This window comes from Cladophialophora immunda, assembly GCF_000835495.1.
Source record: "Cladophialophora immunda strain CBS 83496 unplaced genomic scaffold supercont1.4, whole genome shotgun sequence".
Taxonomy (NCBI): domain Eukaryota; kingdom Fungi; phylum Ascomycota; class Eurotiomycetes; order Chaetothyriales; family Herpotrichiellaceae; genus Cladophialophora; species Cladophialophora immunda.
Genome location: NW_015622544.1, coordinates 1,486,402 through 1,509,220, shown reverse-complemented (window position 1 = coordinate 1,509,220; position 22,819 = coordinate 1,486,402). Strand labels below are relative to the sequence as shown.

Sequence of the window (22,819 nt, the reverse complement as noted above, 5' to 3'; positions counted from 1 at the left end):
CGTCCTCCTACTATGCCTTTCCTGCCAACGCCGAACGCGGTATTAATGAAGATGAGGAAAGTGGGACAGAAGAGAAATCGGATGAAGAGGGTGGAGAGGACCCTTGGAGCTATAGCGATGAAGAAGACAACGACGGCTATGGTGGAGGATATGGGTACGGTGATAGTGGAGGATCTGAAGACAATGGGGAATATGGGGACGGTGATAGTGGAGGATCTGAAGACAATGGGGAATATGGGGACGGTGATAGTGGAGGATCTGAAGACAATGGGGAATATGGGGACGGTGATAGTGGAGGATCTGAAGACAATGGGGAATATGGGGACGGTGATAGTGGAGGACCTGAAGACAATTGGGAATATGGGGATGGTGATAGTGGAGGATCGTCTCAAGAGCGAGGATTGGGTGACACTGAGGAATTCAGTGACGAAGGCGAAGAGGAGGAAGAAGAGAGCGACGACGACGACGACGACGACGACGACGACGACGACGACGACGACGACGACATCCAGTGGCGAATCTTTCCAGGAGAAGATGACGGCTTGCCTTGCAGGGAACGAATGTTCCTTGAGCTCGACCGGCTTCAGGCAAAGGTCCCCCAGCCTCCCGACATCCAGGAGCCAAGACGAATATTCGTCAACCGTCGGCGGGAATACCAGCACGCGTCTGTGGTTAAAAACGTCTGGTGGTTTACCACACCCACAGGCAGTGAATGGTTGTGGAATAATTGGGAGGGGATCAGAGAACATGGCTGGGATATGATTTACCGTTGCCAGGACCTCGTTGAGGACCAGGAGCAATTGGAAGGCAGAGGGTGAAGCGCATGATTGATGGCAGCAAGAAGATGCCGGCGCCCGTCCTAACACACAATCGTAGTTGTGCCAAAGAATCCATGCTCGAACATTTCCACATACCTCTTGTTGTTCGAGCTTCTCGCTCTCGCTCTGTTTAAAGGCACCGACAACGTGCCGACTCCGGAAAGCAAAAAGCGACGTCTGGTCACACGAGTGTTAGATCGGACTGCGGCCACGATAATCTGCGAGGTCTTTTCTACTCCCCGGGATCTAAGTAACTGCCGAACTTCGCTGCTTTGAGATCGACCAGAGGAAGACAATAAACGAAAAATGGCTCATACACCCAACCTTGTGCAGAATATGGAGTGGAAGACTAATTGATTTAGTCAGCCGGCCACCTTTTTCCTGGACCACCACCGCCCCATGATTATGATGGAGGCCGCCGGGTTGGCTTACCAGAGGCTGCCATGTGAGGAGCCACTGACGGCAGATTCGGCCGAGTCGGTTGGGGCCGAAGTCCAGTTTCGAGAAGAGTCGAACATTGCGAGAATGTGCATCCGAGAAATCGAGGGGAGGAGAGGGCAAGATGAGGCCACTCGGACCATTCATCGGGTCCGCCGGTGCGAAACGACACCGAATCCGACAATACGATCGAACGGCGCCATGTCAAGCTTTGCAGATGTCTGTCTGCAATTGGAGGAGAGGCCGCAGAAATTTACGGAGACGGAGGCGGAGCTCGCTCGAGGGCGGAGCGGATGAAAGGAAATTTTGGATTGAGTTGTAGTCCGTCCGTCTGCGATTGAATGTGACCTTTAGCTGAGGGTCAATCGAGAGAGGAAGGGGAGAGAAGGCAGATGCGGAAATACGTAGGAGGGAGGCAGGCTTGCCGTGAGCCCCCTGGCCATGGAAGCAGGTGCCAATGACAAGAAAGAGACCTCGTTCACTCATGCGGGAGACCGCTTCGAGGCTGATGAAACTGATTTGTCGTGGCGGGAAAGGTGAGGTGAGGGTTGCGAGCTGCAGAGTTGCCCAGTTGAGACGGAATTGTCGTAGTCTGATACATCCCGGGGGGAATCCATGGACGAAGCGAACGAGCGGTACAAGCCATAGTGTCATGGGCTATGATGGTCCCATGTTCCCATGGTCCCATGGTGGTTCATCTTTTGCTGACCGCAGGCGGGAACTGAGAAAGGAAATAAAGCCTTGGTAGCATGCCAGTCTCCGGCCAAATGCCTTAACCCCGGGGACCTACAGATGGCCAGAAATGGGATTGAAGCATGAAGAGTTGATCAATGATGGAATCGTGAATGACTGGAAGTAGCCGCTGGGCGTGGCGCCCATCGAATGAGAATGGCGGCAAGACACCGGGGGGTTCAGGACTCTGGAAATGCAAATACTGGTGCCTGGAGCCTGAAGCCTGAGAGTTGGGGGGCTTCGGTATGATGCTCCCCTTTGAGCATGGGTAACCCCCACCATCTGGTACAACGGGCCCCTAACACACGCAGGGCAGCAGTTGGCGGGCAGGGGGGAATTCACTTCCCACTCTGAAACCCGCAGGGCTGCCCGCCATCGTCATAGCCGGCCGACCGACTAACAAACTAGGCTTGGTGCCCACACGCTCAGCAGCTATGGTGATGGCGAGATGGGTCCCCAATCCCTGCCCACTGTCTCCCCTCGTAAATCGTATCTGATCATGGTCCTCGTTGTGACTACTTGATACACTTTCAACCTTCCTGAAATTCCTGAATCACAACCTCTTTTTCTGCCTGAATTATCGCCTTTGTACCACGTCCTCCTTTTTCCTTTCTCGTCTTCCATTTTTCCCAGTGCCTTTGGTGAGCTTTGCCGTCCGCAAAGCCTCGTTCCTCCTCAGGCATCTCTGTCGACCTGCTGCTCACTCAATATCAATCCTGTCCCATGCCCCAGTGGCGAAGGGCCCCGTTTCAAGAATTTCGCGTACACAATGAGTCCAGTGGCTTACTCCTCCTAAACTATCCGGATCTCCGTCCTCTCCCATCTGGGTGCCTGCATTCAGTGTAGTTCCACGAGTCCCTCTTCAGCGTATACGAACCCTCCTTGAGATACTACGGGCGGTGGCGGCGACTCCGGCAAGTCATCATGGACCCTCGTGGCAGCATTGATGGCTTGGGTTATGACATGTCCCAATTCGTTTCTCCGCAGCCTCCGCAAATCTTTGGCGCATATAACCCAGACGGCACTCCTATACCCCCGACCCTACCACCTGGTGCATATTTTGGCGATTTCAATGATGGAGGAGCCGACGAGAATGATCCCAAACGCCGGCGCATTGCAAGGGTGCGCCTCCATACATAGCTACCCAACAAGAACCGTACCTTCTGACGGTGACTACAGGCTTGCGATATGTGCAGAAAGAAAAAGATCAAGTGTGACGGCAAGATGCCCAAATGTGGCCACTGCATAAACTACAAGACGGAATGTATCTTCACACAGGTCGAAAAGAAACGTAATCCTCCAAAGGGGTATGTAAATAGGGTCCCGCGCAACAACATTGCTGGGGTACTGATAGCCGTGACAGAGCCAAATATATTGAAGGCCTCGAAAACCGCCTCGGGCGCATGGAGTCGCTCTTACGAATGTCTGGCCTTCTCAGTGAAGAAGAAGCAGGAAAGACAGACTTGGGCACGTTGGAGAAGCGTCTCGCCGAGAAGGCCTCTTCAAGGGATTTCCCAACACACAAGACGACAGACTCTCCTGGCGCAGCGAAGAGTGGCACCAACTCTGCGGCGGCCGAAAATTCCCCCAGACCTGCCTCACAACGGGACTCCCTTGAGACTCCTCGGGACAATATCACTTCACCGAGTACAGATGGCGAGAGACCAGGCAGAGAGGACGTAGAAAATCTTTCCGAGGCCATGTGCTCGCTTGTCACCAACAATGTTGGTGAGACCAGATACATTGGTATGTATTCTCTTGCCTGCTTTCCATATCCGCGTCCCCTAACACGTCTTCAGGATCGTCATCGGCCTTCTCCATCTTCTCGAGTAAAGGTATCGAGTGGGTCAATGAAAAGACTGGAGACACTTCCTTCCAGGAAACCATTCAGAATGCCGTCAACGAAGACGACACCAAGTGGCAGTACTGGAAGCCTGAGGTATTCGGAGATATCTTCGTCCGCCGAGTCTTTAAGCCGCTGCCGCCAAAGGAAGAAGCTATGTCCTTGTTCAAGGATTTCTTTGAGAACTTCAACTGCATGTTCCCATTGTTCCATGAACCTACCTTTATGCATCTTGTGGAGAAGCAATATTCCAAGGACCCGTACGAAGGAAGCGGGTGGTGGGCAAGCATCAACGTCGCCCTCGCCATTGCTTATCGCATCAGGGTCATGAGTAATGTTGTTCCGCAAGAAGACGACCAAAAGGCGTGGCTTTACCTGAAGAATGCCATGGGCGTCATCACTGAACTGACCATGCGAAACACTGATCTTCTCAGTGTCCAGGCCCTTCTCGGCATGGCCCTGTTCCTCCAAGGCACACCAAATCCTCAGCCATCCTTCTTTCTGATTGCTGCTGCTATCAGATGTTCACATACAATAGGACTTCACAAGCGAGGCTCCGCGTTCAACCTCAACCCCATCGAAGTGGAACAACGCAAACGAGTCTTTTGGATCGGCTATCTGCTCGACAAGGACGCCTGTCTTCGGGCCGGTAGACCGCCTGCACAGGACGATGATGACATGAATGTCGAGCTACCCTCGGAAGACCCCCCTGATAACATTGGAAATGTCCCGTTGGCAGACGGTAAGAGCAAGATTAACCTCTTCCGTCTCATGTGTGAGTTTGCCATTATTTCAAGCAAGGTCTATCGGCAACTCTACTCCGTCCGAGCTTCGAAGCAGAGTGACGGTGAGCTTCTGAACACCATCGGCGAGCTGGACAAAGAATTGGAGGCTTGGAAAGACAGCATTCCTCTGGACTTCCGACCCGAACACGAAATCAAAACGTCTCATACTCCGCTCATTCTCCATATCGTCGTCCTTCATTTCTCCTACTACAACTGCTTGACGACAATCCACCGGATGTCCGTTCACCACGGCTATTGGACCAGTCGACTTTCGGAATATGCCATCCAGGGCCTTAACGCTCGACCCCTCAATCCAAGGGTCTTTTCTTCTGCGGCACTTTGCGTTTCAGCTGCACGGGCCTCGATCCACCTCATCAAATACATCCCGCAAGGGGACTTTGCATGCGTCTGGCTAATTCTATACTTCCCGGTCTCGGCACTTGTCACCCTTTTTGCCAACATCCTGCAGAACCCTCAAGACACCCGCGCAAGAGCTGACATCAAGCTGATGGACCTTGTCGTCAACTTTCTTTCCAATGTTGCGCATGACGAAGGCACTGGATCGTTGAATCGCATGCTCACTGTATGCTCGGAGTTCGCCCGTATTGCAAGAGTGGTGATTGAAAAGGCCGAGAAAGAAGGGTCAAAACGGAAACGCAGGCTTGTGCCCGAGGAAGTCATGCGCGTCAATCAATCAGCCATGGCGCAGGTGCAGTCACAGATCAATGGGCGCAATGCTGGATCTCGGAGATCGAGCGGCGCGGGAGCCTCACCACGGACCACGACGAGCACCATACCACCGGCTTCTACAACCGCCGCACCTGTGACTCCCATTGCGGGTAATGCCACGGCCAACAACATGAATCATAACAACCAGTTCTTCAACATGCCAGCACTCGACAACGATTATGCTGACATGATTTCGGCGCCGGGCCTTAGCCCAGACCTCAGTAGTCAGCAAATGCCCAGCTCGACCATGTCGCCTCTCAACGTCGGGTCTTTTCAACAACCATTTGTCCCTCAGGACTTGTGGCAGATGCCGATGACTTTCGAGTGGGATTGGGCGGAGACGTTTGGGCAACCCACGTATAACGACTTTATCTTGAGCGACAATATGAACGAAGGGATGATGCCTCAATGATGGATGATGGAGATATACACCGTGCCAGCATGTACATGAAAATTACCTCGGTCAGCCTTGAACCTGCAACGGCGTTCATGGCGAGAAGTGAAAGCACTCTCTGGTGGAGAGAGTAGGGCTGTTCCCGTTGGGCAACACTGTACCAATACATGATACCCCATTCTTGCGATTCGAACTCTCTTGCACCGTTCCCTAGTGTTCCTCCGTCTCCTGTGAATTGTTCCTGCCGGTCGGTGAGCCGCCGAGGTATGTTGAACCCGTCCGGGGTTTGCTTTCTGCTAGCAGTATCCTCTCTTGTCTGCGCAGCCTTGGCTAATATTGAAAATCTAGATACCTTGGCGCCTTGATATACTGGGTTGGGTCCGGCAGGATGGTTTTAGCAATCAGCTTCTTGAAATGGCCTGCGCCTATTGAATTGATTCACTTTGAGAACAATATCTTCTTTTCTCACTTCTCTTCCACCACCATCTCTTCTACAAAAGTCACACCTGCGACCGTCTTTTCCCTCTTCGACCCTTACCACATTCTTGAAGTCCTTCTGCATTCAGCCAGAGTGTGTTCTTGCCCAAATCTTCAAACTCACACATCACCAGACACCACTCCGCTTCCTGCGACACCAGACTTCCTCCTTCGTGACCAAATCTCAATCTCACATCTCAACAGACACCACCCTACTTCCTGCGACACTAAACTTCCGACCTCGAGTCGCGTTCCCGCAGAAACTTCTCCGCCAAGGTGTGAAACAAAGCCCTCCTCGCGAAAACATCATTGTACCGGTCTTCGTGTCTCGGCCTCCTCCGCATCAGACACCAGTGGTGAGTACATCTTCGCCACCAGTGGTCTGGGCAGCTCAAAGGAGGCGACTAACACATTGTTTCAGGCTTTGTACCAGCACCTCCTTTGCAGGACACTGTCTGCCTAGGTCAACAAAGGGAAGTTGCTTGGTTGTTTGTCAACAGACCAGCACCTTCAAACAAAAGAAAGACCTTACGGACAATTCTCTCAACCCATCTACTCTCTCCGTCATACTGCCACCCTACCGGCCAAGCTCACCCTTCACCGAATTCCTGACCTTTGGTCTCTCAAGAGAATAAATACATACATCCCGGCCAAGCACAACTATCCCGGCCTCTTCAAGCGGGTTCGGTGATCACAATCTTATCAGACATTTCCGACAAATCATCCTCCTTCCGCGCAAATACCAGAGTCTCAATCATGGCAAGCGATCACATCTTTTGGATGATGGTCTGGGACCGCTTGGGCGTGTATGACTGGTGGGCCGCTTCTGCTAAAAAGCGAGCCAAGTACTCCTCTGCCACCGTCAAACACGAAGACTTCCCGCTCAAGGCGAAGGACTTTTCCGGCGGCTCTCTGTTTGCGTCCGAGCCTTGGATCGAAGGCCAACGCTTCGTTGTACCCAAGGTCACAACTGGGGCCATCAACCACCACGCAATCGACAAGAATCCCGTCCTCCTCAAGACATGCATCCCTCTGCCGATTGAAGAGGGGGTCTTGCGACCAACGTGCCCGGTGATCCAGCGACAACCTCGCGTCGAAATGCCAGGCGGCATCGGCATGAATGAGGTCTCTTACCTGCCCAAGTCCTTCGTTGGACGCAACGTGGGCTTCCCTCCCGGGGGTTCACTGTCACTCGGCATCATAGCCGTTCTGTTGGCGCTGGCGGTCGGTCTCTGTTTCTCCCACCTCGCCAGTCGGCGGAAGGACTTGGTCCATGAAGGCCAAATGGGTTCCCTCGCCAACAAGGTCGAGAACCAAAAGACAATCAATTTCATCCTGAACGACCAAGTCAGGACTCTTCACAAAAGCAAGCGAGGTATGGAAACCGAGCTGCAAGACATCCGAGGCAAGGTCGACAAGGTCCGAGAATCTGTCAAAGCCATGGACGAACTCACCAAGAACCAGCAAGCAATGCTGGAAGAAAAGGACTCCTTGATCAAGAGGCTCGAAGCCACCCTGGCCGAACAAGAGGCTAGAATCAAGGAGCAAGAAGCCACCATGGCTGAGCAAGAGGCTGCGATCAAGCGGCACCAAGACACCCAGGCTCGGCTGGGCGAGATGGAGGAGCTTCTCCGACAGAAGGAGAAAGCGATCACGGAGAAGGTGAGCGCCATCGCGCGACTTACGGAGGAGAAGCAGGCGGCCGCGGAAGAGGCGAGCGCCCTGGGCGGCACCCGGGACCGGCTGACGCAGCAGCTGGAGGAGGCGACCAAGGAGCTGCGGTCCGCGACCTATTTCGACAAGGACCTCTCGCGCCGGAGGGAGGAGCAGTTGGCGAAGCAGAACAAGAAGCTGCACGCCAAGGACCTCCACATCAAGGCGCTCAAGGCGCAGATCGAAGGGCTCGGCCAAGTGCCCGCCCCCCTGCCACCGCAGGGGGACGCCACTGCCGCGCCGGCCCCGACGTCTGGACAGCCAGAGCCGCCTGCGTCTCTGGCGCCGACGGCGACGCCTGCACCTGGCCCGTCCGCTCCCGCGGCTCCCCATCAGTCCGTGATGGAGAGTCGTTGGGCCGATGCGGCTCCGCTTCCTCCCAGCCAGCCTGCTGCATTCCGCGGCGGGTGGCAAGGACGGGGCCGCGGACGTGGCAGGGGTGGACGTCGACCGTGAGGTCCTTGTCGGAATGGAGTAGGGCGAACCGAGTGGGTGGATGACGGGCGATTTGGCAGGACGGCCAGGTGGAGGACATTGGGCATGCAAGGGCAGTTATCAAGTGCGGCATCGACAGAGGGGACAGCAATGGCAGGACGGCCAGGTGGAGGATTACGAGGTACTCAAGACAAGCGCAAGTCGATAGTCAATTCAACACTGCCCACATTAGATTCTCAAAGCTCCGCTTTCACCCAGTCTTACAAACCCAAACCCTCCGCAAAGTCCTTGCATGTGGTACAGAAGCCCCAAGTCTTTGCGCAGTTGAATTCGATGCTGTCCTGGCTGCTCGAGGGGCTTGTCGTGCCCGCGCCGTCAGAGAGCAGAACCACGTCGTAGCCTTTCGAGAAAGCCTGGGCGCCAACAACCATCGAGCATCAGCGACGATTGAACCTTGCAATCATTGCAAAAGCTCAAAGGGAAAGATAGATGCAGGGGAGGGAAATGGCGATGCCATGGTGACTTACATCCTGAAGACTCCCACCGACACACTGATCCGTGTTCACTCCGGTAAAGAATAATGTCTTGATGCCCTCTTTCTCCAGGAACTCTGTGCACAGGGTGCTTGGGCCCCATAGCCCGGACATGCGGTTCTTATGGATCCATACGTCTGGCGGATTGGCTGTCTTGCCGTCCGCTTCGTACGTCTGTTTCAGCTCCGGAGTCAAGTCAGCATTCCACGTATCGCGCATCAGAAGTCGGCCGCCTTGGATGGTGCTCCCGTCATCGAGGGTCACTGGGCCAACTTCACTGCCCAGTCCCTTGTAGATGCGCGGATTCTTGCCCGAGGTTTCGATCTGAGGGTCTGGGAATTCGTGGCACCCCTCGTTGACGCCGTGCGAGTCGACCGCGGCTTGCTTCTTCGCGACTTTGTCGTAGGATTCAAATTCGGCCGCGAGAACGGTTTCGAATCCGAATGCGCGGAGAGTGCCCGGGGCCATGTCGGCGATCTCTTGGTCGGTCAAGCCCCAATTCAACCAGATGATGCGGACGCCGGCTTTTCGAGCCGCGGGGATGGCGTACTTGAGAAGCTGCTGTTGAGCGATGAGACCTTTGGAGTCCTTGGGGCGTCCGAGGTTGGGGGAGAGGAAGAAGTTCTGCATGTCGATGATGACGAGGGCCGATTTGGGTGGGTGGATTGTGATGGGGAGGGTGGTTGTCTTGACGGTGTAGTTCGGCGAGGGAGTGGGCGAGGTGGGCGTCGGCGGGTGCGTGAGGTCGAAGCCAGTCTTGGAGTCATAGAGCCAGAAGGTTGCATTGGGATTGCCGACGACGCCTTTGCGGTGGTTTGGGTCGTTGTTGTTCATGCTGGGGATGTTATGTTGGAGGGTTGACGGCACGAGGCTGGGGCGGAAAGGGGTTGCAGGAGATATCGGCACCTGTGGGAGTAATTGAACTGGTCAGTCTGGTGTGCAGCAGAGTTGGTGCTATGGAATCTGAAGAGACTGGCTGGAGAGACAGATCCCTTGCGAAGATAGATATAGCATGCACAACAAACATGGGCGCATTGGCTCGTGTGCCCTCATCATCGCATCCCTCACAGACTTGCCAAAATACCCCGCAACCAAAGAGATAAGAAGCTCAAACGGGAAGGAGCGGCTGCGGGCGTGTGTGCATCTACCGGCCGCCTCTTGCTTGTCCTACGGCCATCTCCGTCCACAGGTCTTGCAATGCCACGGATTTTCTATTGCTATGTAACAAAGGGACTGGCCCAGAATGCTGCCCCAGGATACTGATGATGATGCCCTGGTTAAGAACCTCCCTCTTTGGCGCCTCTGTGGTGCCCCTCGCGGCTGCCCTCCCGCTGCTCTTTCCACGAGACTCACTAGACTTACTAGCCCACTAGCGGTGACGTCAAGTACCTATAACAAGTACAAGCTACGCGGACTAGGCTCAAACAGGCATGACTCTCTTACTACCTACTAATTGGCCGGGCACGAGGTCCCTTGGTGTCTCTACCCCACAAATTGCACAGTCCAAAGCAAATGCGCTGGTAAATAAATCGAAAACTGGCCACAAAAGCGCTGCCCATCACCAGACGCCCATTCAAAATCCCGCCCTCCTCCACCGCCTCTTGAGCTCCAAGCCACTTGATATTCTTATTCACTCGCATTGACTCTTTCTGTGCATAGCGGTCCTCACTGATATTCCATTGTCTTCTCATTCTGTTCACAGCTTCCTCTCCGCAACCTCTCCGCTCCCGCAATGGCTCTCCTCCAAGCTCGGGTCAAGAGCCTCCTGTCAGGCGACACCTTGATCATCACCAATGCAAAGGGTGCCGAACGGACCTTGTCTCTGGCCTACATCAGTGCCCCGAGGTTGAAAAGAGAAGGTGACGAGGTCGGTGGTATATCCCTCACGAGACCCAGAACTCCCACCTGCTAACCCGCACCAGCCCTTTGCCTTTCAGTCCCGCGAATTTGTCCGCGAGCTGGTCCTCGGCAAGGTCATTCAATTCCAAGTCCTCTATGCCATTCCCACCACGAAACGCGAGTACGGACGAGTCAGACTCCCCAACGGTGCCGAATTGCCCGATCTCATCGTCCAAGAAGGCTGGGCTAAAGTGCGCGAGGACGCTGGGAAGAAAGAGGACGACGAAGATGCATTGGCATACCTGGACAAGCTGAGGTCGTTGGAAAGTGATGCAAAAGCTCAGGGCAAAGGTCTGTGGGCCAAGGGCGGTCAGATCGAGAACTCGTCCGAGGTCTCCGACCCAAATGCCTTGGTCGAACAATACAAGGGCAAGAAAATTGAAGCTGTCATCGAGAGGGTTCTGACGGGAGACCGCTTGATTGCTCGTCTCATGCTCACTCCCTCAAAGCACATTCAGACCATGCTTGTCCTAGCCGGCATACGCACTCCCGCGACCAAGAGAACCACCCCAGAAGGGAAAGAGGTCCCGGCTGAGCCTTACGGCACCGAGGCACATGCCTTCGTCGACGAGAGGTTACATCAGCGCAAATGCTCCGTTGAGCTGCTTGGAGTGACGCCGCAAAATCAACTCATCGCAAATGTCTTGCACCCCAAAGGAAACATCGCCATGTTTCTGCTTGAGGCTGGTCTAGCTCGCTCCAATGATCAGCACGTCACCTTACTGGGCAATCAAATGGCCCAGTTCAGAAACGCCGAGAACGCGGCAAAGAATGCCAGAAAGGGCGTCTTCACCGGCGTGGCGTCTTCCAAAGCCGCCGGAGTGCAGGAGGCGGATTTCACAGTCTCCAGGGTCTTGAATGCTGAGACGATCTTTCTTCGAACACGATCCGGCGAGGAACGCAAAGTGACTCTTTCCAGCATCCGTCAGCCCAAGCCGTCAGATCCGAAACAATCTCCATTCGGCGCTGAGGCAAAGGAGTTCCTCCGGAAGCGACTGATCGGAAAGCACGTCAAGGTGAGCATCGATGGCAAGAAGCCGGCTTCGGAAGGCTTTGAAGAACGCGAAGTGGCCACCGTGACGGTGGGCGGAAAGAATGTAGCTTTGACGTTGGTGGAGGCCGGCTATGCGTCTGTCATTCGACATCGAAGAGACGACGACGACCGCTCACCCGACTACGACGCGCTGCTCCTCGCGGAAGAATCGGCTCAAAAGGACGGTAAAGGCATGTGGTCGGACAAACCTCCTGCGGCTAAACACTATCAGGATTATTCGGAAAGTCTACAGAAAGCCAAGATGGAAGCCTCGGTGCTGCAAAGACAGAAAAAGGTCCCGGCTGTGGTCGACTTTGTCAGAGCTGGTTCTAGATTCGTGGTTCTCGTCCCCCGCGAGAACGCGAAATTGACTTTTGTCCTTTCCGGCATTCGAACGCCGAAGCCAGCCCGTCAGCCTGGCGATAACGCTGAGCCTTTTGGACAGGAAGCCTATGACTTTGCCAACCGAAGATGTATGCAGCGTGACGTAGAGATTGACGTGGAGGATACGGACAAAATTGGCGGGTTTATTGGCACCATGTATGTTGGCCGCGAAAACTTCGCGCGAGCTCTGTTAGAGGAAGGCCTCGCCGAAGTTCATGCATATTCAGCCGAGAAGAGCGGTCATGCAAATGAGCTGTTTGCGGCCGAGAAAAAGGCCAAGGAGGCTCGAAAGGGCATGTGGCACGATTGGGACCCAAGCAAGGACGCCGATGAAGACGAGGCTGAACCTGCTGCCGATGGTGCCAATGGCACAAATGGAGAGGGAGCTCAACCGACCTCGAGAAGAAAGGACTATCGCGACGTCATGGTGACACACGTCGACGAGACCGGCAAACTCAAGGTTCAACAGATCGGTGCTGGAACCGCAAGCTTGACAGAGCTCATGAATGCATTCAAGTCCTTCCATCTGAACAAGGCCAACGACCAACCACTGCCCGGTCCACCTAAGGTTGGCGATATCGTTGCTGCCAAGTTCACAGTTGACGATCAGTGGTATCGAGCGAGAGTAAGGAGAGTCGACCGTGACGGGAAGAAGGTGGATCTGATTTACCTCGACTATGGCAACTCGGAAACTGTTCCTTGGACCCGATTACGGCCTTTGACTCAACCACAATTCTCCACCCAAAAGCTCAAGCCACAGGCGACTGATGCCGTCCTGTCCTTCCTTCAACTTCCCACCTCCGAGCAGTATCTCCGAGACACCGTTGATTTCATCGCGGAACAGACAGACGGCCGAGAGCTGGTGGCGAACGTGGATTACGTCGCTCCGGAAGGAACGTTGCATATTTCTCTGCTTGACCCGAAGGTGTCCAACAAAATCGATGAAAGCATCAATGCAGAAGTCATTCGAGAAGGATTGGCCATGGTCCCAGTCAAATTGAAGGCGTGGGAAAGGCAGTCCGCAGACACGTTGGCGAAGTTCCGAGAGCTCCAGGAGGAAGCGAAGAAGGAACGGAGGGGTATGTGGGAGTATGGTGACCTGACGGAGGACTAGTTCAGAAGCAGCAAAACATTGGCAATGTGACTGACTAGGCATGGATTCAATGCAGCCCGAGCGAGTGAGGCGGGCATGAATGGTCTATCCAAGCCTCAAAACCAACAATATCAAACATATTTTTCCTTCTGCTCGGCCCCTTCAACCTCCTTCACCCACCCCAATCTATGCATCACGTTCATCTCGACGGTCGGCGCCTTCTGCAGTAAGTTGACATCATCGAGTGTACCCACCTGGATGACCAGAATATCTCGCAGCCCTGGCCCGTGCGGTACTGCGTAGATGGGACTCCCACACTCGGGACAGAAGGCCAGCGAGAATTCAAACCCTTCGTCGACGTGCGTTGTCTTGACCGTCTTCAAGCTGCCGTTTGTGAGGGCGAACGAGGTCGAGGGCACGGTGAGGTTGAGAGACGTGAATGCGCCGGTGATCTTGCGGCACGGGCGGCAGTGGCATGTTTTTGTTTCCTATTTTTTTTTTTTCCAAATGAACATCTCTTGCTCCCAGCCCGGCGTGGATGGATGGGGATGGGGCTGTTTTACCATTTGCGCGACATGGAGATCAATGTCGAGATTATACGTGACGTGTCCGCAAAGACAACTGCCTCGAACCATTGCTGGGATGCGTCTGTACGCGAGCTATCAAGTGTTGAAATGGGGGGATGTGCCGTGGTAGATTCGCCTACTGTCAAGACCGTGAAGTGAAGAAGGAGAGAATATGTCCAGTCTCAACAGGACAATGTCGGACAAGAAGATGGCTTTGTCCGTAATGCTGATGCGTATCGGGTTGTGATTGACGATATGCCAAGACGAGGTAATCCTACACGCAGCCACAGCTCACCCCTCTTTGGACGAGGCTGATGCCGCCCTGTGCTCACCCTACTAGGGAGGGACTCTTGAAAACGGCCATGGTTGATTGGCCTTCCAAGTCTGCCGCCACGGCGCCCTGTCCAAGGCACTTCCACAAGTATGTCCAGTGAAAACGCGGGCTCTGTCAAAAACAGCGTCGCTGGGTTTGCGCTTTAGGTCTTGCGCGACTCGACTCTCCTTTGACCTGTACTTGTACGGGTATGGCACTCTGGGCACTACCAAGTGCAAAGCCGCTGCGTGGCTTTTCGTTTTCCGTACTCCGTGGCATAGGAGGGGTTCTCAAAATTGCTTTATTTTCCCGTTTCACGGGGTGACGTCGCAAGCGAAGCCTAGGTTATTTTGTGTCTAGGAGGGTAATTCAGAACGGATTCTCCTCGAGGGTCTCGTCGGTATGCCCAATCGGGGTAGGGACCGCTACAACAACAGCGTCCGCAGAATGAACCTCCCCGCCCGGGGGGTTGGGGGGGGGGGGGGGGTCCTAGCATCTCCAGACTCGTTTGCTCCGGCACGCTGCCAGTCGTCTCAAGTCATTTATGATTGGCTAACGCATGGTCAGGATCCTCAACTCGGAGAGTAGAGGTCGGTAAAGGCCAGGTCCCAATCTGTCCAGAAGATATCGCCTGGCTGAAGATTGGAAGCGTAGGGATTGGAAGCGCTCGAAGCGATGCCGCTCGGAAACACCAACGGTCCCAACCTGGCATCGGCTGCAATGGCCTCGTCCATAGCCGCAAGGGACACATAGTCATTATCGCAGGTGGTAGGGTGAGATGATGCGCCGGGCGACTTCTCCCTCGAGCCCTTGTCTTGCCCTTTCTGGCGGCCACCGCTGGCGTATGGATATTTTCTTTGCCCTTCTTCGCTTGCAAATCGCGCGAGTGCACACCTCACAATGTCGAAGGCCAGATTTTGACTCATTCGTGAACGGACTCGGCCTGTCGGTCTCGATCCCGGCGAACCTTCAGGTCGAGGAGGTCTGCCGGGACCCCGGGAGTCTGGCTCCTCCATGTGCTGTTCCTGTATCCTTGGATCTGGCAGTTGACACACGAATTCGATAATGTCGCAGGCTCGAGAAACCGAATCATGTTTGAGAGATGTTCGATCAGCCTTCAGGGCTACGAGCGCTTTTCGGATCGTGTTGTCAGCGACGTCTCTCTGGACGGGAAATTGGGAGAAGCGCGTGACTCTGAGAAGGAACATCACGGCATACACCAGAGCCGCTCGTTCGAAGCCAGTCCAAGGCCGGTTCTGTGGACTCAAGCCACCCGACATCACACCGGGCGAGGTTTGGCTTTTCTGCTTGGGAGGATTGGAAGGATCCAAAATAGCGCAAACTATCTCTATGGTTCGAGTGGCGATGGAGAATCCCCGTGAGGTATAATATCCCTCCCGACCGTGGTGTATGGCTCCATCGTGTTCTGGGTCTGACGGCTCCGACGCGACAGCGAAGGAATAAAGACGCAATTTCGTCCAGAGCCACAACACGAGCACACTAGGGTCCCACTCATCCCACTCGCGGCGCTCGAGAGCATCGAGGTCTGCATCGAAGACTTGGATGATATGGCCAGGCTCTGGAAGCAGACCATCCGGTGCCCCCTCGAAATGGCCCAGAATGTTGGTAAAGGAGAATGATATGAACGACATCTGGAGTAGAGGCTTCAGGATCATTGGCATCCGTTCTGGCCATTCTCGGAGGGCTTGATTGATTGAGTGATCGACCTTGAAGGTCGATGGCACTCCTAACTGGCTGCTCACCCTGTTTCCCCGCCGGGTTCGTCAGTCATACGGTTCGGATCACAACCAGGAGGGTTTCCTACATTTGATTGACGATGAAACAAGCTATCCAAGTCCTCTGGCGCGTGGAAATTGCCGATTCATCGGGGAGGGTCCAATTGACAAAGTCCACCAGGAAAGCCGGACGATGCAATCCCAAAGCCAGAGACTTGTGGACGGCAGCACCACAGTACAGCCAGGATGGGTTTTCAGTTGATGCTCCATACGGCAAAGGCCAATATGCCAGAATCAGAAGGGCGTGGATGAGTGAGATAGATGAGGCGACATTCCCAAACAACTCGTTCCCCGCAAGGCTCCGGATTGGGCCAGACAAGACGACGGCCAGTTCTCGTCTAGTTATCGCAACCATTGCCCAGAAAAGTAATCGACACGTCGGGGATTCGTCGACGATGGTCCTGATGTCCTGGAGCAAGGGGAAGAGTGGATGATAGTGATTATAATATCTGAAGATGAATATGAATTGCAGGACAACGACTGGCATGGGTAATGGGCCTCACTCTAGGAAGATATCACACGCATCATCAATGGTGATCGTGACTGTTTCAAGGACGGGAGCATGGGAAAAGAATTCCCTGGTCGAAAGCATCAGGACCAGCTCTTCCTTGCTCGGCAGGTCTGCATTGGGCTGTTCACCTAGAGCGCTGTCCGCAGAGGTTCCATTGCTCTGGGGATCCGGTTGCTCGAGAGAGGTTCTCGACGGATTGAGCTCAGACGTGGGTGGAGCGCGGAAAGTCTCGCGAATGTCTTGAATTTCTCTTTCTAGATGATTAAGACGGCTAGAGAATCAAGGCCTTAGCATGTCGACTTGTGGGCACCGCAGTCCAACTGACTCTCTCATTGCGGTTCGTTGATAGTCTGGGTTCACTGTACAGCTTTTGCCCGCCTTCTGACATCTCGAGCAGGCCGCCGGGAACATGTCAGTCGAATCGCATCTCATCTGTGAATTCATTAGAGGCGTAGGAGAAAGCCGCGAAATGTCTATTGCAATCTACCTTCAGTTGTCGACAGTGCACACAAGCGGCACCTTTCTGCCTCTTGCGCTTTTGCGTCGATGCCATGGCTCCTGTGCCCCGGGGTGAAGGACGAAGTATTTTGAACGAAGAAACCCGTCCAGCTGCACAAAAGGCTTTGAGAACGAGGGGACTCGTCACATGACACGAGATGCCTCGGCTTGTAACTGGCAGGACTGCCAAGATATATCATAACTATTACAGCTAGCCCAAGACTAGCGCCGGTAACCTCTATGTTAATCATTCGAAGGTTATATACGGAGTAGTTAGACAGGGCTTAGGACCCAATAGAATTTTATCATATTCCTCTATTGAGTTATAGGCTTTTGATGTCCACTTAACTGAGCTCTGACATCAAATGGGCCTTGGATTGAGCAACACTAAGCGCTCTCTAGGCACCTCCTAGGCAAAGACACGGGGGACCAAATCTAGTCCCTTCGATCCCATGCGGAAGGAGACTGTCAAAGGGAGCCACGTACTCGAGTACTCCGTGTACATCAGAGGGTGGATCGGGATAAGATCGCCCAGCATCTTGAATGACGAAAGGTGGTCTTGTGAATAGAATGGAAAAACATGTCACTGCTTTTTCGCGTGACTTTACCGAACTACGATCGCTCCGACAGTTGTTCGGGGGGATCTGATTTCACACCCTCAGCAAACCGACAAAAGCATGCAACACCCTGCACCATCTTCAAAGCCAGAACCTGAAATCAGGATGATCATCACACACTTCCTCAATCCCCAGTCTTCGCTTCTCGGCCGCCTCGGGAGTGTGCTTCTCCTTCTCCTTTTTCTGGTTCAAGCGTCGGATATACAGGATGAAGAAAGGGACCAGAAGCGCGGAGAGCGCCGCGGACGCGAATCCAAGACCTTTGCCCCGGTGATACTTGGGTGCATCGGTGAAAATCTCCAGTCCCATGAGCGTAAAGCACTGACCAAAGATCATGATGAAAGCCAACGATCCAGCTCTGGTTGCTTCCACGTAAGTACACGTCGCGGAACCGAAGCTCGAAAAACGACATACCTCTTTGTGTAGCCGATGATGTTCACAGACATCCAAGATTGTATCAGAGTGACCTGTGGATAGCAACCCATGCCGACCAAGAAGCAGCCCGCATAAGACAAGTGCTTGGAGGTGCTCAAAAGTAAGATCAGCCAGCCCGCGGCCGCCACCGCGAAAGCCATGGCCAGGAAGATGCCACGCTGCTTTGTCCTGTCCGATATAGCACCCAAGATGACCAACACGACGGCAATGCACACATACACTGGAATGGTCAAGAGCTGAGTGCGGACAGAACTGTACCCCAAGCCTTTCAAGATGACGGGGAAAAACGACGAGAAGGAGGTCAGGCTGATGTTCATCATGCTGTAGAAGAAGGCTGCAGATTATACGGTCAGCCAATCCACCTGCCCGTCCGCATGGATGGAGATCTGCCCACCGTAACACCAGATTTTTGGATCTTTCAACACCGCGACAAGTTGGTGGGCCTTGATGCCAGTGTGGGGGGTGTTGTACGCCTGTTTGGACCGACGTATAGCGATCTCTAGCTCGGCCGGCGTGAAGAACCACCGCGCTCGTTCTGGGACGGGAGGGAGCAGCACCATGACGAAGAAGCCGCAGCCAACACAGATCACGCCTAGTATGGATGTCAACATGTGTTCCATTTCTTTCTCTTTTCAAGGCAGTGAAACCCCTTACCCTCAATCAGGAAGATCCACCGCCACGGCAGCCATCCATGCACAAACGGCATGTCCTTGGCGATGCCGTAGGAGATCAGACCATTCATGGTTCCCGCGACGGCAGACATGGCGAAGAAGATGGACCCTCGTGTTGCAAGCTCGTCTAGCTTGTACCAGAAGGTCAAGTAAAACGCTCCAGCTTGAAGGAAGGCCTCGAAAGCGCCAACGCCCGCCCTCAAGCCGGCAATCGTTGCCCAGTGCGTGGCTTTGCACATCCTGTCCGACCACTCAGCGGCTGATTGGGTAGTTTGAAACGAGCATTGGTCGACTTACACGGTAGTCAGCAACCCCCAGCCGATCATCGCAATCCCAAGCTGGAAGTGTGGCTGTATTTTTCGTATGAAGACGGTGGCCGGAAGTTGGAAGACGATGTATCCAATGTAGAAAAAGGCAACGCAGTTGCTATATTGCTGGGACGTCATCTTGAGCTCCTCGACCATTCCCGCCACTGCGGCGTTACCAATGTCGCCGCGATCCTACAAAGACAGCCATATCAATCATCGGCCACCACATCACGGCGCCACGAGAGGAAGGCGTACTGCTCACCATCGAAGCAAGAAAATACATCAACGACAGCAGGGGAAGGATGAGAAGGTCCAGCTTCCAAACTAGCCTGCGCTCAGCCTCCCTCTCTTCTGGAGACAGCTCGACCTCGGCGTGCATCTCGAGGCCATTTTCCTTCGACCCTTCGGGCCCTTCAGAAGGTCCCAGTCCAAGACCGTGGTCCTCGCAATGAAGGCTTTCTGGCTCTTTCTGAATCTCCATGGCCGGCAGCAAAAATTCGGTCGACTTCTCAATGCCAAATCAATCAAGGAGAAATACTGGGCAGCCCCGGCTTCTCTGTCCAATTTATCTACCTCCACAGGCCCAGACTTTCCGGGAGTCTGGCCGTTCTGGCCAAACTGGGGCGGGTGCAGTTGCCCAAGTGGATCGCTTCGAAGCGGTTTCGCTTCAATGCCGGAACCGGCTTCACCTCCATCTGCCGCAAGTCTATTCACAAATCTTTGCTCGCCTGCAAGATGTACAGAGCTGTACCGCCAAAGATTGGCTATGATGTTGGGGCCTGCCAACCAATTGTCGAAAGTCATCCGTTCAATTGACCCAGTATTCGGGCTAGATACTGTAGCTGCGGGAAGATAGGGGCAAATTCTGTCGCGGCCACAGCCCTCTGTAACCTGTACACCAAACTTCTCGACGTTAGTCAGTACGCTCTGCCTATTCTTTGCATCAATTTGGCCGACCGTCATGACATAAACACCTACGCGTACTACGACAGCCAAGTTCTGTGACAGGGTGAACCGTCTGCAACCCCATGGGGGACTATACGCGGTGCATACTTAGAGCTACGATCTCGCTCCCATGCCAGGTGTTTTTGATTCTTGGATCAGCTAGCTATGGAGGTCACAGAATGGCCAGAGCGTTGCTAGGGCTTGCGACACCGCCCGGGATGTCCAATGGCTGGCTCGTGAGAAAGAAAGACCACTTTTGCCTCTTCTGGCACTCTTCCGCCAACTGCTCTAGGTTCCAGACCTCTCCGATCGGCATGCCCCAGCCAGCGAGAAATACTTCATGGAGAGCATGCTGGAGATCTGATGCGCGGTCCGGTGGCCACGCTTCGTACGCGTTGGTGTCTCCTGCGACCGCCGCAAAGCCCATGTCCCAGTGCCATTGAGCCATCCCGATGGTGTTTGTCACCCCGACGAAGTCGCGATTGGGCCGCTCAGCAAGCGCCTTCTTCTCCTGATCGCTACACTGGAGATAGTCTTCGGTCCAGCCGGTACGGATGAGGAGGATGTCTCCGGGCTTGAACTCGGTCCGCTGATCCAAGGCACACTGCACGAGCTCGTCCTTTGTGATCCGATGCGTGGTGAAGGCGCTGTAGTGGATTCCCTGCCTTTTCACCCACGCTCGATAATCCAGCAGCACTCCGCGCCCGACAATGGACTTTCTGGCCATGGCTAAGTCGGTCAGGTGTGAATTGGGAAAAAAGGAGGGGAGTCGTGCGAGAGCATATACCTTGAACACCGCAGCGATGATTAGGTGCAGTCCCCGAGATGTCTTCCTGCGTGGTATTGTTGTAGAATCGCCTCGCACGTTGATACCCGACGTGCCGCAGCCCGTCCCAGTGACTGGACCCCTGGGTGTTGATTGTCAGGACATCATCGTTGCTCCTTTCTTTGATGTTGAATTGGTGAACGCAGGGTTTGCGCTCCGGGTTCATCGGAAGAAGAGGCAAGTTGATCGGGAGACTACACGTCAGTGCTTGTCAGGCGCCGGACTTTGAAAGCTCGCTTGCGAGAAAGGTTGATATGAAGCTCTCAATGGTTCCGCTTACTTGAGGCTGATTGTCTTCCCCGTCACGATCTCGTTTTTGGCACCCAAAATCCTCTCCTCTGTCAACAGATTCAACGTCCCCAGTTCATCATCCGGTCCGTAGAGGCCCCACGCAGAGTAGGGGGGATGTGATTCTTCAAGAGGCAGCGAGGCGAACGATGGACGCGACATGTTTCGTCCAACACGAAGTGCTAGGCCATAATTGCAAAGTGACCGTGGATTAAACTTATATGGATGCCCAAGTTATTCTGCCCCAGGTGTCAAAGTCGGGAACAGGAGAGCATGACCAGTCTGGGGGGAGAAGGTCGCCCCGCAAATTGCACAATTGCTGAGGCCCTGTGTACACACCAGGGTCTTGCGATGTCCCAACCCTTATGCCACTCACAGTCAAGCTCGTACACAGAGGACAGAATAGAGCACTGCGTGGCCCGACTCTCGGGGATGGTATGTGGGCGGGCACAGCCTCCCCAAGATGTCCGGGCGAATTCGCTTGCGAAGCGGTTCCGGCACACAGGGGCCATTTCACGACTGTTCCACCTCTCCGCCAGCCTGACTCGACACTGCAGAATTCACCGTATAAACAACGAAACATGGCTTGTACATGAAAATGTTGTTGACGGCTTTGACCTATAGCTCTGGAGGGCGACAGACAAGATGCAGGACGGACTTCGTATCTTCACGCCAGTTGGCATGCTCGGCTACTCGTTCAGCGAAAGCACATTTTGGGACACGTTGAAAAGGGGCGTAGATGCTGTCATCTTGGACAGTGGCTCGACCGACAGTGGCCCGTCGAAACTGGCACTTGGAAAGCCCACGGTGGCTCAGTCTTCATACGAAAGAGACCTTGCAATCTTGGTCGCTGGTATTCACCATTACAAGAAACCGCTTTTGATAGGTGAGAGACTGTCCTATTCCTGGCAACATCCGTTGTGTTGACGGGTAGCCCTCAGGATCCGCCGGAGGAGATGGTTCCAACACTGGCGTCGACCTTCTAGTCAACATCATCAAAGACATCATCAAGCGAGAAGGGTACCGACCGATGAAGGTTCTCCGTATCTACTCCCAAATCGACAAGGATATCGTGCGGAGCAAACTCAAGGCTGGATTGATGCAACCGTGTGGCGAGGCCGTACCTGAGCTGAAGGTCGAGGACATTGATGCTGCGACCAAGATTGTGGCCCAGATGGGCATGGAACCGTGGCTAGAAGCCATGAACCAACACCCCGACTTCGACATCATTGTGGGAGGTCGTACATACGATCCGGCCCCGTACGCCGCCTTTTGCGCGTGGAAAGGGTTGACCGACATGGGCACGATTTACCACATGGGCAAGATTATGGAGTGCGGTGCTCTCTGTGCGACGCCGAAAAACAAGTCAGCATTGGCCATCGTCCGTGACAAAGACTTTGTGGTCACTCCCTTAGACCCCTCCTCGATCTGCACGGAAGCCTCCGTTGCAGCCCATACGCTGTATGAGAAGACGAGACCCGACATTCTCCTCGGACCGGGAGGCGCCCTCCTCTTAGAGACTGCAAAGTACGAACAACTACCGGATGGGAGGAGTGTCAGGGTCTGGGGGGCAACATTCATGCCGGAACAGCAGTATACGGTGAAATTAGAGGCCGGGAAGCTGGTTGGATTCCACAGTATGTGTTTTGGAGGCTTTCGAGACCCGATCCTCATTTCGCAGCTCGACGATTTCCTAGCCCGTGGCAAACAGCTGGTGGCGCAACACGCAAAATACCCCC

General features: G+C 54.2%; 6 protein-coding genes across 7 annotated transcripts; 3 read left to right on the top strand and 3 right to left on the bottom strand.

Annotated features, from left to right (window-relative positions):
- Positions 1-2,511: 2,511 nt before the first annotated feature.
- PV07_06914 lies at positions 2,512-6,176 on the top strand. Of its 2 annotated transcripts, XM_016393944.1 has the most exons (5): positions 2,512-3,110; positions 3,168-3,295; positions 3,352-3,734; positions 3,788-6,003; positions 6,088-6,176. In XM_016393944.1, the coding sequence occupies exons 1-4, from the start codon at positions 2,913-2,915 to the stop codon at positions 5,755-5,757; spliced, it is 2,679 nt and encodes an 892-aa protein (XP_016247363.1). In that variant the 5' UTR covers positions 2,512-2,912; the 3' UTR covers positions 5,758-6,003; positions 6,088-6,176. The 2 variants fall into 2 exon arrangements, with proteins under 2 accessions (XP_016247363.1, XP_016247364.1); XM_016393945.1 differs by having other exon boundaries at positions 2,512-3,295.
- A 796-nt stretch (positions 6,177-6,972) lies between these two features.
- PV07_06913 (uncharacterized protein) lies at positions 6,973-8,385 on the top strand (the record flags this gene model as incomplete). The annotated part of the gene is made up of 1 exon (XM_016393943.1): positions 6,973-8,385. The coding sequence occupies one exon, from the start codon at positions 6,973-6,975 to the stop codon at positions 8,383-8,385; it is 1,413 nt and encodes a 470-aa protein (XP_016247362.1).
- Positions 8,386-8,624: 239 nt separating this feature from the next.
- Positions 8,625-9,731, bottom strand: PV07_06912 (uncharacterized protein; the record flags this gene model as incomplete). The annotated part of the gene is made up of 2 exons (XM_016393942.1): positions 8,625-8,777; positions 8,892-9,731. 2 exons carry the CDS (start codon positions 9,729-9,731, stop codon positions 8,625-8,627), a joined length of 993 nt encoding a protein of 330 aa, XP_016247361.1.
- Positions 9,732-10,420: 689 nt separating this feature from the next.
- PV07_06911 (uncharacterized protein) lies at positions 10,421-13,458 on the top strand. The gene is made up of 2 exons (XM_016393941.1): positions 10,421-10,764; positions 10,820-13,458. Exons 1-2 carry the CDS (start codon positions 10,630-10,632, stop codon positions 13,325-13,327), a joined length of 2,643 nt encoding a protein of 880 aa, XP_016247360.1. The 5' UTR covers positions 10,421-10,629; the 3' UTR covers positions 13,328-13,458.
- On the bottom strand, positions 13,438-14,061 carry PV07_06910 (uncharacterized protein; the record flags this gene model as incomplete). The annotated part of the gene is made up of 2 exons (XM_016393940.1): positions 13,870-14,061; positions 13,438-13,794 (listed from the first exon to the last, which is right to left on the bottom strand). The coding sequence occupies exons 1-2, from the start codon at positions 13,939-13,941 to the stop codon at positions 13,438-13,440; spliced, it is 429 nt and encodes a 142-aa protein (XP_016247359.1). The 5' UTR covers positions 13,942-14,061.
- A 696-nt stretch (positions 14,062-14,757) lies between these two features.
- PV07_06909 (uncharacterized protein) lies at positions 14,758-19,502 on the bottom strand (the record flags this gene model as incomplete). Its single annotated transcript, XM_016393939.1, has 9 exons — positions 14,758-15,949; positions 16,011-16,430; positions 16,485-16,763; positions 17,726-17,965; positions 18,022-18,376; positions 18,437-18,634; positions 18,697-18,953; positions 19,011-19,213; positions 19,284-19,502. The coding sequence occupies 9 exons, from the start codon at positions 19,500-19,502 to the stop codon at positions 14,758-14,760; spliced, it is 3,363 nt and encodes a 1,120-aa protein (XP_016247358.1).
- Positions 19,503-22,819: the final 3,317 nt, after the last annotated feature.